This window comes from Garra rufa, chromosome 22 (assembly GCF_049309525.1).
Source record: "Garra rufa chromosome 22, GarRuf1.0, whole genome shotgun sequence".
In the NCBI taxonomy this organism is placed as follows: domain Eukaryota; kingdom Metazoa; phylum Chordata; class Actinopteri; order Cypriniformes; family Cyprinidae; genus Garra; species Garra rufa.
The window spans coordinates 35,967,396-35,986,396 of NC_133382.1; the positions used below are offsets into that span (position 1 = coordinate 35,967,396).

Here is a 19,001-nt window from a genome sequence, read left to right on the forward strand (position 1 = left end):
ACAGACTGAAAAACAGATAAACAGAGAGACAGGGAGGTCGTGGGAGGGTGAGGAACAAAACACTAATGATCATTACTCTGAGGGGAATTATCTAGAAACAAGGTGAATCCAGCTGTCGGTTTGATCGCGCTTTTGTGCCGGTCATGTTGTGCGTGGACGTCCTGGACTCGCTATGCTATGAAGTCTACGGTTGTATTTTGTGCTATCGATTGGTTTTGTGCTGGATTGATTGTCTAACCTGGAGTTTTCCCTCTCTTTGTCTTCTCTTGCAGATTCTTTTTGAAATTCTTCCTCAAGTGTAATCAGAACTGCCTGAAGAATGCAGGAAACCCACGGGACATGCGCAGATTCCAGGTAATGTTTTCTTTTTCTCTCTTCACACACACATTCTAATGTGAAAAACAGGCCGCTTGCTGGTAGCTGCATGGTGTATCGCTTTGTGGATATATTTAAACGGGCTGCCTGGACCTGGTCGAAGGCCAGAACTGTCTCCTCCAGAGATGCTTCGATTCTGCAATTCTGCTGAAACACATTTCAAATGTTATACACATAAAAATAAACCCTATCTATCTATCTATCTATCTATCTATCTATCTATCTATCTATCTATCTATCTATCTATCTATCTATCTATCTATCTATCTATCTGTCGTTCTATAGTTCATCATATTTTCTGTCGTTCTAGTCATATTTTCTTATGTAAAGGTATATACTCCACAAATGTATCTACGTTGTATATATCTACTTTCTTTAATTTATATACCTCTATATCTATGTGGTACCATCCAATCACAGACATCATTATTAGATACAGTACACAGAAAGGCCGCAGCCTTGGACTTCATTACGTGTATGTGTGTGTGTGACAGCTCCGCTTAACCCAGCTCTGCGAGGATATGTGTTTATATACTTGCGGTTATATAGATGTATTGTCGAGCAGGCAGCAGTGGTGCAGCCGTTTGCACAACTTTCATTTTTCATGCTTTGGAACGTCAAGTGTCTTCACTGATATTGATCCATGCTTCCAGAGCAGAAGGTCAGAGCCGGCGTGAGAGGAAGTGTCCTTTCTGTCTGCACGCCGAGTAAAAGAAACATCCGTCACCACGGATGTGCCTCCCCACAATAAAGTCGCTGGACCTCTCTTTCTCTCGCTGTAACAGCATGTCTGGGTTTTCAACCTATTTACACATCCTCTGCCTCAGCACCTGGTGGAGGTGTATGTGTGAGTGTGGAGAGCCATACTAATGCCACTGTATCCTCAAAGAGCGCTCGTTTCTATTCATTCATTCCCTCTAACTTCTCTCATCTCCATCAGTCGTTGCCTGTGGAATCTCCTCTTATCGCTTCAAGGAAACATCACCCTTCACAACCAAAACATTCCTTTCTACACTCATACAACACCACATTCTGGTGTTTTTAGTCAAAATAATTTAAACAGCCCTGCGGGGAAAGCTTATGACAGCGTTGCTTTTTTGAAATCATAATCAGCAGACAATTCCAACCAAAAGCAGGCTGTGAGACAAATGACCCAAAGCCGTGATGCCTGTCAGTCTGTGAGCAGAGTCCATTAACAAGACACCTCTCCTCCAGCGCTAACCCTTAAACTCTGCTCTGCTAAGCTAAATGCCACCTCCAGAATAAATTTCACTCATGTTCCTTTCTCCATGATCTCATGGCAAGGTCGTGCTTTTGGGGTCTCTGTCTTCCCCCATTTGCCATTCCATTTTCCTTCTTCTCATCCTGTCTTTTCCTCTATATTTCCTGTGAGAAGTGTACATCTAGAGGCCTATTCACACTATGTCTTTTTGACAGGACAGACATACATTTTTGGTCATTTTTAAATTGTTTTGATGCTGGATAATTCATTTCAGTATCCATTTTTAAAAAATATATATACATTTTTAATTATTTTACAATTAAATTTTACATTTTGAATGGTATTTATTAGATTTTTGGTCATTTTTTAAATTGGTTCAATGCTAAATAATAAAAAAATTTATCTTTCATCAAGGATTCAAATTTCAAATTTTCATAAAGTCGTTTGCAAACATTAACTGCATTTACTTGGTGTGAATAGGCCTCAAGTGTCACCCTTATTGTGACTCTTGACTGTGAACGTGACAGAGGGAATATTCCAGATTGCAACTGCTTCCACTTCCACCTCGGACCCCCCACAACACGGCAGCCCACCCCTCCAACCCCTCTCCTCATTCAGATGCTAAACGAGCCTCATTCTCAATGCAACTGTATGGGCAGCCCTCTTTAGTAAACAGATCAACAAAAACAAAGAAAAGCCCCTCATCTGCTACCAGAGGGGCTTTTGAGGATCTGCCACCCTTCTCCATCACAGCCCTTCCTCAAGCTGTGACTAATAAGATAAAACAGCTAATCAATAAATCTATAGATCAATGTAATGGGGTGAGCTAGCGATCTGTGGGCCGGAGGCTGCGTTTGAGTGGCTGCTAATGGATGATGGAGCAGATGAGAGACTCTCCACTTATTTCTGTTCACCTTAAGTGGCAGATTAAACACTAATTGTAGCCTTTTGTGAGAGAAAAAAAAGCCACGGTTCTTCAAAATGGAGGCCTGTCTTTGATTGACAAGGGCTTGGCTAGTTCTTCCCAGACAAGCCTCTCGCCCTTTATCTAACACGCGCACTCATGTAACCGCCCAAGTGTCTCCTTTAAATTGGAAAAAAGAGGCTCTCCTTCTTACAAAGGTTAATTATATTCTTCAAATGAGAAATTAAATGCGCTTTATATAGAGTCGATTCCTGCGAATACGACGACCTATTGCGACCGAGGACCAGAATAAGACAATGTTAAACATTTTTCACCTTCATTAAGCAAATTTGATTCTGTGTTTGACACCTAGAAATAGTGTACTCCATTTTTAGAAAAGTACAAAAGGTCTTGAGAAATTTCATGTCAAATGCGTGCGTTTATTTGAAAGTTTCTAAGCAGGTTTGAGCCGTAGCTAACAGTAGCCTGTTCAATCTGGGTCATTAGCAGTCAGACGGCGTGCCAGCTTACACGAAGCGTATTGAACCGTGCGAGTCATCTTTCGTTGCTTAAGGTGTGAAAACAAACTCTTTTTTCAGATTATAGTGATGTAACTTATTGTTTTAATAATGTGAAGCCCGCGGGGAGTAGTTCCACCAAACCTAGTAAGACTGCAAAAGCGAGCAACTTTTCCCTTGTTTCGCTCCCTCCTGCTTGGCTTGGAAAATAAACAATGGGCACAGGTTCAAGCTCCAGCGCTTAGCGAGGCAAATGTGTTTGCGGTTATTGTTTCGAAGGTGTGGAGTGGTCGCACGCTTGTCAGCATTCAAAATAAAGCCTCGCTGGTAAGGAGGAGAGAAGTCAAACAAATAAAGCCTCGAACGTGGTGTGTGTGGCGCGTGTGCGTCCGTGTCCAAAGGACCCTACTGATCAGAGGCAAGCCGGGTTCATCCGCTAACTGTACTGAGACCTGCTCTCATGTTGAGTCAACACCACAGGCCAAAAAGGCTTTTTGTGTTCGTTTTCTCGCAAATAAGATCCACAACAAAGAGGGAGCTGAAAAAAGAGCCTCGGTTTCTGATAAAGACCCCGCAGAAGCCCTCAGAAGTGTCCTTCTTGTTTCTCTGGCCTTTAAGTACTCAGAAAGGCCTCTGGTCAAAAACAGGCCTGATATTTTTTGGATGCCAAATGATTCATTTAGTTGAATGAAGTCTGTGCTAAGTCTAAGTAGAGTCTGTTTATATCAAGTTCATATTTTTGGCAAGAAAAACATGTGCTTTTTTATACCAGGCTCAAAATATAATATGTGTTGTTTTGTTTTTTAAATTTAGGAGAGTTTAAATATTGTTTAAAATGTACAATTTCAATTGAAGAATGCTGTTGGTTAGTTTATAATATGTAGTATATCCAATATTATTTGGATGCCGAACGATTTTATTTTAAAGACCTATTCATTCTAAATCAGAATTTTTCATAGGAAAAATCTGAAGCAGTACTTCTCTATGAACTTCCTCACACAAGGCCCAATGAAAAGATCCCTGAACTTGCCTTCAAACAATCTTTACGTTTTCTTCACAGGTCGTTGTATCGACAACGGTTAATGTGGACGGTCACGTGTTGGCCGTGTCGGACAACATGTTTGTCCACAACAACTCAAAACATGGCAGAAGAGCCCGCCGTCTTGACCCCTCAGAAGGTACGGCCACTCCTTATCTGGAGAATGGTAGGCACATTTCCCATAACACTATTGTTTGCTGAGCTTTTCTCACTTTCACCTTGTTTCCTGCCTTTCCCTTTGCTCTTTTTCTCATTTTTAGCTCACGTTCTTTTAGTCATCCACATCCGCCTTTTCTCACCCATCCACACAAACGTAGTGAAGCTTTAGAGAAAACATGGCTAGTTCATCTTTTAGAGAACATTCATGCTTTCTCTGTTCACTGAATAGTGCTTTTAGAACTTCTTAGATTAGATTACTATTGTTATTGTTAATATTGTTACTCTTTTTTTAGATTTTGACAGTTTTGGCTATTTATATGAATGATTTTGGGCCACGTTTTTAAAACTCTGCATGCAAATCAGTGCACGTAAAATATTTTATAATCACATTAATGTTAAATATATTGTTTAATTTAAATATAAACTTAAAAGTAAAGGTGCTTCACGATGCCATAGAAGAACCTTTTCTGTTTAAATGTTTCACAAAAGGTTCTTTGTGGCAAAAAAGGTTCTTCAGATTATAAAAAGGTAAGAAAGAGATGGTTGTTTAAAGAATTTTTGACTGAATGGTTCTTTGTAGAACCAAAAAATGGTTCTTCTATGGCATTGCTGTGAAGAACCTTTTAAAGCACCTTTATTTTTAGGAGTCGCTAAGTTTAACACATTTTACTGTGAATATTCCTCAAGGTTCAGTGCAGAAAATGCACGGATTTCATCCAGGCTTAGTTTTAATTCACACCGTGCTTCTCAAAGGTATAAAGCAAGTCACTGGATGGTAAAATTCAGATTTTGCTGCTTTGTTAGACTGAGCTGGTTTTGATCGCTCTACTTCAGTACTCAAATCTCTGAGCTAAGCATTAAAACAGAACATAATCTCTGCTCATTTAAAAACACAACATTAGTATTTTCTTTGTCTTAATCAGTCCGTAATTACCATATCAACTGAAGCGCCAGTAATATTTAATGATGCAAGAGAAATCGCATCAAATCCGTGCTCGTGTGAGACAAAAAACCCAGCAAAAATATTTGTTTTCTATGTCTCGGCTTCTCGCATTAACGTTGGCGAAACGCAGTACAGAAGTAGCGTAATTGAACGTTTGTGCCCTGAGCACTCAAGTGTTTGGTATGCTGACGTATTGTTTGTCTCTCCGCTGTAGTTGCTTGATAGTAGGTGTGTTTTCCTTAGCAACCGCCTTTAATTAGGAGAGCAATTAAGAAGGTTGAGGCCTCTCCCCTCGTCTGCCTGAGTCCCGTGAGACCGAGAGGGAGAAAGAAAGAAAAAACACAGCCCAACCCAAACACTGCCGAGGCTATCCTTCATCAAAGAGCCTTTTTTTATTGTAAATCTTTTTCTAAGCTTCCATTCCTGTGTTTACAACCGTCGTATAGTTCAGATTTCCGGGGTTTTATTGTCCTTCGGAGAAGATCGAGAGAAGTTCATAATTTGCGATTTTATCGTTTCCATCAAAACTTTCGCCTACGATATTCACAGAATGAATCTGTTCACTCTCGCTGTGAATTCTGACAGCACTGTAACAAGTGGTGGCGATATTCCTGACAACTCTTTTAAATTTCCGGCTGTTTTAAAACCTCACCTCCTCTTTAAACACCCACCGGCCTCGCAGACGCGCGCCCTCACCACTTAGTTACCTGCTGTTTCACCCGCCCCTGATGGCAAATTTGGGCCGTAGTGAATATTACAGCTACCTATCTAATATCTGGCCCTTTAAGGGCAACCAGGGGACCGTTAAAACGGAAAGAAAGAGTTTCCGAGCATCTGACAGTTGCCGAACTTGGCGTTTAATCACTTCTTTAAACTCGGGAGAGCGTTTAAGACTTATCGTTCAGCCGAGAAGGAAACTCGAGAAAGGTTCAACCTGTCATCTCTTTCCATTCTGGTCTAGAAGGGCTCCTAGCACACATGTACAGGATATATAGTCGTAAAATATAAATTCATCCATATTTACGGTCAAGTCCAGGCCTGCGCCGCAGATACGAGGTGGTTTAGATTAGAAGCACATTCTTGAAAGTGATAAATGCAAGCTGAGAGAGCTCGAAAGAAGCGGCCACAGGGAGGTCCCACTGTTTCTCCTTTCCTCTCACACTTTTATCTAATCATCTAATTCAGGCGAATTTTCCCGGACAGTGAATTTACTCTGCCTTCTGATCTTCAACTTAAAGTAATTCCCTCTCGCATGGCCCAGCGGACCCTCACCGTTGCCGTGCTCTCTGAGCACATGAGCCCCTTTCATTATTTACAGCTGGAGAATGAAACCTGGGGGAGGAGAAAGAGGCGAGCGCACACTATAGGAGGGTTTCTTTTGCATTAGCGCCATTTAGATACGCCACGCAGAAACATATGTACGAATTCACACAGGCGCGAATGTGTGCGAGCGCGCTCGCATCCAAAACGGCCCCATCTGCACATAGCCAGACACAACATACACAATCGACCACCCCCTCCCTCATCCAAAAGCACATATTCCCAGATTTGGAAACCGCCTAGCGTTGGTTCTGCGAATACATGGGCAAAACAGAAAAGAGGAGGAAGACGTTTAGTGCGAGCAAAAGAAAGTCTCTCTTGCGGCACACACGCACCCCCTCCGGTCTGGGCCTACAGCTCCGGGTTGATTTGCATACCAAGTGGCGGTAATGTTGTTAGGTTTATGCAATAAAGACGAGCGGTCGGCGTCTGTGAGGCCGTAGCCAGTTAGAGAGGACAGATGGGCCGACGTGAGGTAAGAGCTCTAATCCCATCAGCGCCGGGATCAGCCTGCCATCTGGACATCCCCTGCACAATTACAAGACATTTTACGCGCTGGAACAAAGGAAGGTTGCAGCAGGCAGGATGGGACCTGTTAGAGTGCCTCAATATTGGGGAGTGCAGCGAAGAAGGTGACAAACACGCCGGCCGCCATGTTGCCATGGAAGACGACTCAAGTCTGATTAAAGCTTCACACCAAGACGCCGTGGTGTTCTGTAAACAATACACACGGGAAAACACACACACTTGCTTGTTGACCGTCCACTTCAGCCAGAGGAAGCACGTCGAAACAAAGCCAGAGATTTCTCTGAACTACCACAAAATTATTCAATATATTTATACATCCATGCAATAATTATTTAATAATTTAGCATTCGTCTTTACTTTATTATGAACTTTACCACACTTTATTGATTAATAGTCTCAATAACATGCGTATATATACTATTACTGGATACTATTTAAAAAAAAAAAGTAAGTGAAATGATGACCATCATGCAACTAAATTTCTATTTTAAAAATAAAATATTTTCTAAAGAAATTTTGCTATTATGTTGCATGTGAGTGGCATCCAATTATTATCTTGGAAAGAAACTTGTTTTGCAGCTTTTAAATTATGTTTGTGTAAAAATGCAGTATTTGTTGTAGCAAATAATATTATACTTTTATATTAAATATTAAATAATAGTTATGCTTTTCAATAATCAACATTTTAATATCATATTTATAGATAATTATTTTCAAATAAATAATATTTCATAAATTAACCTAAATCATATTAATATAAACATTAATTATATTAATATTATATAGCTATACTATTATATTTTATATTTGTGACCCTGGACCACAAAACCAGTTTTAAGTAGCAGTACCTAAAAATAGATTGTATGGGTTATTTTTTTTTTCTTTTATGCCAAAAATCATTAAGATATTAAGTAAAATGTTCCATTTAAGATATTTTGTAAATTTCCTACTGTAAATATATCAAAACGTAATTTTTTGATTGAAAGTTTTTTTGAAAGTAGATTTTTTAATTAGTAATATACATTGTTAAGAACTTCACTTGGACAACTTTTAAGGTGATTTTCCCAATATTTCAATTTTTTTGCACCCTCTAATTTCTGATTTTCAAATAGTTGTATCTCAGCCAAATATTGTCCTATCCTAACAACCATACATCAATGAAAAGCTTATGTATTCAGATTTCATATTATGTATAAATCTTAATTTTGGAAAAATTGACACTTATGACTGGTTTTGTGGTCCAGGGTCACATTTATTAAATAGATATTATGATTGGTTCTAACCAAAGATTTCATAAATGCGTTGTGGGATAGTCCATGTAATCTTAATTTCTATTTGGAACACAGACCAAACTACATCCCCTGCTAAATTGTTCTCCTATGCTAAAACACGTTTCTGGCCGTCACTTCCTAGTGTTGAACTTGGCCTCTCCGGGCCGCCATAGACCATGTCTGCTTTCTCCAATTTCCATCATCCGCTTGAGTGCATTTCGCACGTATATCATTAGCTGACGAACACAGGCTGTGTAATTCACTCCTTTATGCTTCCCATTCAACACATGTTCCCTCTCTATATTCACGCAGAATGTATGCAAATGCTCCGCGGCGGTGGGGCGAGAGGTCTGGCAGCCCTTTCTCTGGGATAGTGGGGGGGAGCGTTGCGAATTCCGAGGCAATGCGTGGTGATCTCAGGCCACAGCTGCCAGACTGCCCCTCTCGTGGGCCCGTTCTCACCTCGCACACGCGTAGACGCGCTCACGTGCACGCACTCCTTTCCACTTCCTTCTGCTCACCTACACAAAGTAAATTTGTTTACTGTAATTTTTGGTGAATGATTTGCTATAATTGGTTGCGCTGATGAAGGTCAGTCCCTATGAGGAGTCGTGTCTGTCTTTGGAGACTTGATCCTCTTTCAAACGCTCTGCCTGCAATTAAGAAAAGCAAATGTCATTCCCAAGCCTCAGAAATGAAAATTTGTATGAACTTATTAGCATGAAGTCAACAGCTCTAGTTAAGGGCAAGCTCCCCGTGTGTGAGTGTGTGTGTGAGCGAGCTCAGGGCTTCTGGTGCTCTGGGAGCTGAGAGGAATGAGTAAATATAACCTCCACTAGTCCAACATTAAGGCAAACAAAGAGAGCTGCCTTGTCTGGGCTGTTCTACACAACAATACCTAATGTTGATTAACTAGGGCCGCTAGAACAGCAGAGAGGCAGGAGAGAGAAAGACCTGCACACATGAGGGCTTAACCCTGCAGGTTTACCTCATGTAACGGTCATAAATATATCATTTATTGCATTCTTAGTGGAGCTTAAGAAGTACATGAACAAACGCCTTACCTTAAGTACTGAATTTGGGCACCAGGGCCTCCCTGGTCTTTGATTATTACATTCTAAATATAGTTTGATTTATATAAATTTTAAATATTTATAATAGATAAATACATAGGTAAGCATGAGCAGCTTTCATATTGGCGTAAGTGGCGTATTGAATATTTTTTGGTGATAAAATGATGTCAGAGTCTGTGGGTTGATGAAAATGATGTCAGACACTTTTAATGGAGGGGAGAGATTCGAAGCTGAGAGGGTTTCCAAAGAGGCCAACCATTTTCTGTGCATTATTAATAACCTCCCTGAGACCTTAAAATCTAAAAGCACAATGGCATTGTTTTTTCCCTGGAAAAGAAATGAAGGGAGTGGGCAGGGAAAGCTGTAAAATAAAATGAAAACAGCTCAAGGTGAAGGGCTACTGTTGCGGTTGAATTGTTGGACAGTATTAGCGACGCGTTGTTGTATCCACGCTCTCTTTGCACGGGAGTTCGTATTCAAAAGGTGCTTTGGAGGGGGTGGCGGAACAGAGTCAACAGAGTGAAGAGGAAAAGCTGATCAAAGCGCGCAGCGCTAAGATGTTAACGGGGGGTCGAGTCGCCCTGGGCCTCCGACCGCTTACAACTGTGATAGCACCTCTCGAATCCATGGGGGTGGAAAGGGGCAGTACAATAATGTATGCTAATGAGCCATTGGCTAACTTCACGACAAAGGCGGGGTCAGAGCCACGGCCTCATTTTCTCATTTAAGAACACGTGTACGTCACCAGTTAAGACAAACCCCACTTCATCTTTTATAAAATCAGTTTTTAAAGACCTCAAAAAGTACTCATTACCAAAAGATAAGAGACACAGGGATAAAGGGTCGTAAGTGAGGAGGAAGTTGGAAGTTTTAAAACCAAAGGCGAGGTTTGCGGATGAAAAGGCTCGACCCAATTAGTGAGTGCATGAAAAATCGAAACCCCGCTTTTTTGCGCTCTCCGCCCGTGCTTTGCTCCACAACCTTTTGATTGACTGATCTCAGATCTGTGAAAGCCAGACAGATAAATCGACGGTCCTAGCGCGCACAGTGCTTAATCATCAGTAACGGCTGCGTTTGGTCTACCGTATCCATTCGTCGGTTTATCTGCTAGATGGGCGCTAGGCGCATCAGTCGATGTTTTCTTTTCCCAGTCATTGTGTTGGTGAACAGTTTAATGGCTGATTTCTACACAGAAGGGTTGATGTACGATGCAGGCCTTTTGTCTTTAGGTGGCCCAAATCATTCATGCTTTGTTTACTTTAGGGGTTTCATTATCCTCAGCGTGAGAATGATCTGCATGTGGCTGGCGTGTGCTGTACAAAAGCAGGATCCTAAGAGTTGTGTTTTTTTGTCCTGTTATAAGCAGCTACCCCGTGCATAAAGGCCATTAGTCCCAGTGAAGGCTGGACCACTGGAGGAGCCACGGTCATCATCATTGGCGATAACTTCTTCGATGGACTGCAGGTCGTGTTTGGCACCATGCTCGTATGGAGTGAGGTAAGACTTTGGCGTAAAACCATTTTATTGTGCATGAGATATTTGCCCAGCCATTTGTTTCTGTAACAGCCTTCTAATGAACTTCATTAGATTCTATAAAAAGTGATTACGTGAAAACTGTGATTATACACAGTTTATGAAGCCCTGCTTCTGCCGGTATAATGCAATTACGCTGGCGTCCGTTTATTGTCTCTTTACATTTACTTTTTGTTCATTTCACGCCACATAAACATATAAATAAGAGTGAACTAAAGGGATGCCGAAGCTGCGTCGTAATTAGTTCGGAGCTAATAAAGACTTCAGGTTAGTGTGTTCCTTTATGAGTTGATAAAGCTGTCTGGCATATATTTGCCGGTTGGAGCCTCAACGAGCCAATCAGCGTTTGTTTATTCGATTTTATTTTATTATTTTTCTTTTCCTAGTTTAATCACAAGAGCAGATAAGGAGTTAGATAAACAAACTGCATGCTAAACAGCCCCACAATAAGTCCACAGAGGCCTTCGCCGCGTTCCTTGCCGAACCGTGAGGTCTTGCAAAACAATTGAACAATTAGGGGTGAAATATCTCAGAGGGGGAAAAAACGAGCCAGGGAAAGCAAGGAAAACAGTGAAGGAAAGGCATATGGAGGTGATTTTAGCAGGACTCCTGCCCCTTGGCCTTTCCTTGGCTCAGTGTAATCCAAGGTCTGTTTGCTGACGTTAACTCTGAAGCGAGGAGAAAAAAAAAAACGAAGAAAGTTTGCAGTTCGGTTTTGAATGCCTTCTCCTTGACAGGTTAATGTACCACTCAGGCATACAAATGGTATGGTCCTAAATGGTATAGTTTCTACCTAACAGGCTACTTGACAATTCTAGGAAGCACTGGTGCTCATTGGTTAAATGTTAAAAACTTAAACTTTCCCCATTGTCTCTCGTAGCTCATTACGCCACATGCCATCCGAGTGCAGACCCCTCCAAGACACATCCCGGGCGTCGTAGAGGTCACCTTGTCCTACAAGTCCAAGCAGTTCTGCAAAGGTGCACCGGGGCGATTTGTGTATACAGGTGAGTCGCAGTTGGTTCTCTCACATCTTTGGCTCCATCCTGAAGTGCTAAACCCCATCCGGTGTGGGATGCATGCCTCTGTAACCCAATATCTCCTCCATCTAAGGCAGGGCAATGGAGCTGGGGGCAGCTGCCAACTCCAGTTAATCTCAAACCCTGACAACACATCTCCGAACCCTTTCTCCTGCACCACTTTGGACAAAAACACTAGTGTTTCTAGTCACCCAAGTTACTCATGTGTGCGTACTTGTGTGTGACCAGCTCACAAGGTTGTGCTTTGTGTGGATTTCGGGCCGATTGGTGTTTTTACGTGGTCTTAGATGAGCGTAATCTCTCCCTCGGTACAGCTGATACTGGAGGTTACACGGTCACACCGTGTTTGACCTGGAAGCAGTGTGTCTGATCCCAAATTGAGTAGGACAATGAGATAATCATCAGGAATTACTCTCACACTCAGGAATGTCAAGGCCGAGAGAGAGGGAGAGAGAGAAAATGACACAGAAAGAGAGAGAGAGGGAGATGAGGAAGGGGCCCTGGTCCCCCCAGGCAGCTGTTCCCCATCTCAGCCCCACAGAGGCTACGGGCCGATTCTCCCTCCCACATTTAACCCTCTCAGCAGGGGCAGGGCAGAGGCCAACGAGCCCCTGCGATAATGAAACCCGAGAACACGGGGCAGGCTAATACCAGACCTGCTCAGACATTAATGTCTGCCATCGTTAAAGCCACAGAGACTCAGGGACCAAACATGTGCTAATGCTAATAAGCACAAAATAGGGAGGTCTGTGTCAAATTCAGCACACATTATAATGTTTTGACGAAAGTGTGCGTCATCAGCCCTAACAAAAACTGACTGTGGTAACCGTAGTTTCCAACTATAGTAAAACTTGGGCTGTGTCCAAAACCAAAACAGCTGCTTTGCTGCCCAGTCAATCAATAACTAAACATGCAGCCTTTTTATTTTATAATTTTTTTTTAAACAAACATGATCTTGTGTTCTAGACTTGAACCTATTTTAAGTTATAAAATAAATAAATAATAATAATAATAATAATAATAATAATAATAAATAAAACTGATTCAAAAAGATTCTGGCACCTTTTGTTTTAGAATCTTTTATTCAGATTTGAAATTTTAAATAGGTTTCAGATTCAAAATGTGAAAAAAAGAAAAGATTTTAATCAATCTGTCTATTAGTTAACAATTTATGCATTAAGTGCTATGAATATAGTTCATATACAGTATATACAGATGTTTATACTGTATAATTATATTGCCTACTCAAAGTTTACTAGAGGCCATTAGAGAAGACAAACCAGCGTCTGTCACCCCCACCTTCCCCTGTCTTCATGAGATGTTTGTTGTTTGTTTTCCCTCACTGATCCTTGTTCCTGCTCATCAGTGAGGAGATATAATTACTGGCGGAGATTTTGAGGACTTAGTTAATTATCCCCTCGAATTAAAGAAGGGAAGTCACAGACTACACGCCCCGTCCCTCTCATCTTCTGAACTCCAATCCCCATAATGCCTCACCTCCCTCTCTGAGGTCACAAATGACAGGCAAATCAGAACACACACACACACACACACACACACATGTTTGTTTTTGTGAATTGTGGGGACATTCCATAGACGTAATGGCTTTTATACTGTACAAACCGTACTTTCTATCACCCTACACCTTCCCTACACCTAAACCTAGCCCTCACAGGAGACTGTGCATATCTTTACATTCTCAAAAAAACGTATTCTGTATGATTTATAAGCCTTTTGAAAAGTGGGGACATGGGCAATGTCCTCATAAGTCACCCTCTCCTTGTAATACCTATGTCATACCCATGTTATTACACCAATTTGTGTCCTGATATGTCACAAAAACAAACACACACACACACACACATGCTAGACTGGATTTAGCTCATGCTGCTATAAGGCTTTATCAAACTGGTTGACATTTCAAGTCAGTTAAACTCCCAGTCAAAGCATATTTATTAATGAATGTTCTTAAATATGCGACTATATCAAAAGCAGTTGATTATTTTCTTGATTTCGTTCACCCTTTATTTCAGTTTTTTTCTTCTCTTCTTCTTTTTTAACTTCTTAAACACTTGTAAGTGCTATCGATCGAAACAAATTGCTCCAGTTTATGCCTGTAATTAGTTCATAAACAGATGCTTTGAACTGGAAATGCTAAAAGCCTTCACTAGTTATAGCTTTCTCTCTCTCTCTTGCTGGATATTTTACAAAGTCATTAAGAAAAAAAGGTACAAACAGTGTTTTTGTTGGGCGTTACAACATTTCATGCTGACCACCTTCTTGTTTCTGAGTCAGACACACCCTCGCTCTCATCTGATACATCACGGCCAATTAAATACAGTGCTTTGGCCTCCTTTTGCAGGGGCGTAGTACATTCAGATATGGGCTTTATCATTACTAGCTTACAGCAACCATCTGTTGAGTGATGCATGCTGTGATTTCACCATTTACCCTGCCTGAAATTACTTTTTTAAATGCATATTTAGAAGTTTATTTACATATATATCTATTAAGATGCATCGGGTGAATCTTTTTGTGAGATTCGGCCAGAAAGCTTCATCGCCCTGCGATGGTGTCAGCGCTGAAGGTGTTGTAAGAGGTCCTTCGTGTTCGCTCAGATGTGGCGGCAATCGCCTGTCAGAGTGCCGTGCTACTTTAAGAGTCGATAATTCTCCTCCATCACAGCCAACACAAGCCGCCTGTCTCAGAGGTCAATGCTCTTTAAACAAATTACTCTGCTCAGACTCTGAAAGCGGCTCCTAATGTTCTCCGGTACTCTCCAATGCCTCTCGCTTTGACACAGCTAAACAGCAGTGAAATTAAACACGCCGCAGAGATCCACCAAGACCTGGGGACATTAAAGAGGGCCTGTGATGGGATGTCGGCATCCCGTAAGGTTACGCAAACACGCGAGAGGGTCTCGGTAGTTTATGAGCTGCCAGAACTGGGCCTAAAACAATGTGTTATTCAATAGCCCTCCATTAACACTCAGATCTACGGCATATGTGTGTGTGAATGTGTGTTAGGGCTATTTACAGCTCCAGGCTCTTAGCGTCTTCATTTAAAAGGAAACACTGCAGTGGTTTATTGAGTCTGCATCCCTTTGTATCCTTCAAAGAACTGTGTGTTCTGGTATTTTTTCAGCTTTAACCTTGTATGTTTGTACGATCGTGTCTTTTGTTAACACAAGGCCACCGCTGCGCCATCTGATACCTGTATTGGTTATCCATTGATCAGGTCTGGCATGGAACAGCTTGTCAGAAGGCTCCATAAAAAAAGAGGGGGAAAAAATCAAAGCAGGACGGCTGTGTTTGTCCCTTTGCCAATAGCTCTCAACTCGCAAATGCTCTCTTTAGCTGATCTGGCTATTTTAAAAAGCCCATCCAGATGTTCGCTTTAAATTCCTCATGAAATGGCTTGATGAGTGCAGTTTTTTCTTGTGTTGATGTATTTTCTATTAAAACAGGAATTATGACAAGGACTTTGATTTCATTTTTGGAATTATAATAATAATAATACTAATAATAATCTATCAATATATAATGTAGTTTATTTTATTTTGTTTATTTTTTACTTTGATGTATGTCCTATATGTGGTCCATGCCTGGACCACAAAACCAGTCATAAGGGTCTTTTTTTGTTTTTAAATTAGAAAATACGCTTTCCATTGATGTATGGCTTGTTAGGATAGGACAATATTTGGTTGAGATGCAACTATTGGAAAAATGTTAATTAAAAAAAATCTAAATATTGAGAAAATGGCCTTTAAAATTTTAATTCTTAGCTATGCATATTCCTAATCAAAAATGAGGTTTTGATATATTTGCAGTAGGAAATTTACTAAATATCTTTTTGGAACATAAATTTTTCTAAAAAAAAAAAAAAAAATTGATAAATTTGACTTACATACAATGTATTTTTGGCTATTACCACAATATACCTCTGCTACTTAAGACTTACTTTGTGGTCCAGGGTCACACATGTCCACAAAAAAATAAAAAATATATTTTATTATATCTTTTTTTAATAGACAATAGAAAGTGCTGTCAGAATGGCCTGTTTTTTCTTTGTCACTGAGCCTTTTTGGGAGACTCTGTCTCAAAAGTACCTTAAATATAAGCTGGTACATCCCTATCAACAAAATTGGAATGACAGAGTGTGAGTGAAAAAACATTCTGTCCGTCTCTATGACCCAAATTTGGAGGCAGCAATGATCTCCTTTGGCTCCTAACAAGGAGAAAGTGAGAGATATAAATTAAGACATATATGTATGTGAGCGCTCCGGCTCTAATAGAAGCTTTAACTGAGGCAGGCCTCCTGAGCGCTTTTACAAACGATTCCGAACAATGACACCAGCCATAAATAAAGCTCAACGTCGGACTCTAATTGCATCAAAGCTATTGCTTTCTATTTAGGCATGGTCACTGGTGACCACGGCCTTAACGCTCCACTGGAGGCCGGGGAGAGAAGGAGAGAGAGGAATAGAGACGTACGGCAGGAGCTATCACCCTTCCAGACTATTTGTCCTAATCAGTGACACCCATTTACCAGAATTGGCGAAAATGAACTATACTTCATACAGAAATCGTACACTTACCGGCCTTCATTTGTCAAGGCACATTCGAGGGCCAGTAAACTTTTCCTTTCCTCCGATGGGATTGTAGACATGCATCAAAATGTTAAAAAATGATTTGCGAGGGAGGCCTGTCAGACATTTATCAGGACTCGGGAACATTATTTGCTAATTTCCAAACCTGCGGCGTGACAGGGTGCTCCGTCTTTTAACCCGCTGTGACCGCTCTGGACTCCTTCTGTTATTAGTACGAGTCAAGCGTTTTTTTGCTTGCTGCTTCTCGCCTTTTTCCCTCCGTCTCGAGACCCCTCCTAGCTTTTTTGGCCACTTCTAACGAGACTCATTTGTCTATCACACCGGTGACAACGTCGCCCCATTCGGCTCCCCGAGACTTTGACCATAGCATGCTCTCGAGCTCTCCAAGGGCTCCGAGCTCCCGGCCTGTTGATTGGCCGGCGGCCCTGATAAATCACAAAGTTTCCTTGTCAAGGTGAAGGTATCGACTCAACTGCGCCGAAACTGACAAAATGCACAGAGGAGGAGACGGTCATTTATCATAGCACAAAAGGACAAAGGGGTCATCTCGTCCCTTCACTCACTCGGCCTGCATCCGTGCCCATCTAGATCCTGGCACGCATGCACACCAGCATGGAACCAAACGCAGGTCTTCATTAGACTAATTACTGACATTTAGAGGCAATTAACCTCTGACGCAAATGTTTAAAATTGTAAAGACTGGATTTTTTCCCCTTACACTTCCGCAGTCGTACTTCAAAAGACTGGTCCGCTTCTCGAGGAAGTCCATTACCGCTCCAAGAGGACGATCTTCTAGTGGGGTCTTTGTAAGCAGATGGGGAGGGGGCGGTTGGAAACAGGAAAGATGGTAAACAAATCTAAACGGTGGCACATGAAACGGCATATCAGCGAATTATCAGCCAGCCGTTTGCACTGGGCTATCTGTCCATCAGACACTCGTCCCCACCCACTGCCTTTGGCCTCGCTGAGCACGAGCTGTATCTGATAGGACCGCAGACGCACACACATATGCAAACACACACACTCAGTACCAGAAGTAATCAGCAGCAGGGAGGAAATGTAAACAGAGGTGTTTGAACGCAGTCCAGGACTTGTTTTGCTCTCCGTCTCCATCATGTTCAGTACATCAAGGACAATAAGCTGCATTCCACACTTAATAGAGAAGATCAGTTTATTTATTACTACTGAGGAATTGTTTTGTTACATTTACAATAAGCGGCAGGATTGTGCTCCATTCAGAAGTGAATTGAGATATCTTACTGAATTACTCAATTACTGAATTTGGACAGGAATTTGAAAATCAAAGACATTCTGTCATTTTTAATTAGGAAAAGCAAAGTTTGTCAAGACTAGCTTTGAATGTTGACCTTAGAAGCCTTATTTAATTCAGATTCACATTCATGTCAAAGATTCTGATTCAAAATAAATCAAATATGATATCTGAATTAAAGATCCTGAAGCAAAAGGAGAACAGACTCCCAAATGGGAACTTTTTTGAATAAGAATTCACACTCAATCATTTAACTATTTTATTTCATTTTGGTTTTACACAACAGTTTAAAAAACAAAATGATCATATTTTAAATCATATCATATTTATTTAATTGTATTATTATTTATTTTATTTATTTTATTTCAGTTTAAGAAGACAAAAATATTATATAATATATTTTTTTACAAATAATACTGTATATGTGACTCTGGACCACAAAACTAGTCATAAGTAGCGCGGGTATATTTGTAGCAATAACCAAAAATATTGGTCAAAATTATCTATTTTTATTTAACACCAAAAATCATTAGAATATTACATAAAGATCATGTTCCATGAAGATATTTTGTAAATTTCCTATTGCAAATATTTAAAAACCTTAATTTTCATTAGTAATATGCATTGCTAAGAACTTCATTTGGACAACTTTTAAGACGAATTTATCAATATTTAGATATTTTTGCACCCTCAGATTCCAGATTGTCCTATATGCATCAGTGGAAAGCGTATGTATTCAGCTTTTAGATTAGAAAAATCTCAGTTTAAAATAACTGACCCTTATGACTGGTATTTAAATTTAACTGTAATCATGTTTTTTAATGGAAATGTCTATGTAGAAAATGAATGGGCAAAAACAGATAGACTTCACTATTGCGCTGTTGTCTAATGATACAAGTGTACTGGGGAACTGCTCACTAATAACTAGAACCAAGAACTGAGTCCTTCTCAGCAGATGAGAATTTTTCTTCTCAGACAGTTCTTTGAGAAATATTATTACTTCAGAGAGGAGCGCGCCATTATTGTGAGCAATGTCACACCGTTGGGGATTGTGGTGATATTTTAACGCAATATTGTGACAAGCTACAACTCTATAATAAGCGGCGGTCCAAAAAAGATTCAGTCAACCTCTGCATGTGCTGGAAGGGTCGAATGAACCCTCTCTCCTTAAAGAGAGTTGCACTGGGGTGATTTGGG

General features: G+C 40.7%; 1 protein-coding gene across 8 annotated transcripts in view; it reads left to right on the top strand.

Moving 5' to 3' along the window:
* Nucleotides 1-19,001, top strand: part of ebf3a (EBF transcription factor 3a) — a 103,379-nt gene that overhangs the window by 64,303 nt on the left and 20,075 nt on the right. For 5 of the 8 annotated variants that reach the window (XM_073827992.1, XM_073827996.1, XM_073827997.1 and 2 more), the window contains exons 7-10: nucleotides 273-354; nucleotides 4,080-4,197; nucleotides 10,716-10,849; nucleotides 11,766-11,892. In XM_073827992.1, the coding sequence (XP_073684093.1) occupies nucleotides 273-354; nucleotides 4,080-4,197; nucleotides 10,716-10,849; nucleotides 11,766-11,892 (461 nt within the window). The remainder of the gene's footprint in view (nucleotides 1-272; nucleotides 355-4,079; nucleotides 4,198-10,715; nucleotides 10,850-11,765; nucleotides 11,893-19,001) is intronic. The other 3 variants (XM_073827993.1, XM_073827995.1, XM_073827998.1) reach the window with 1 other exon arrangement.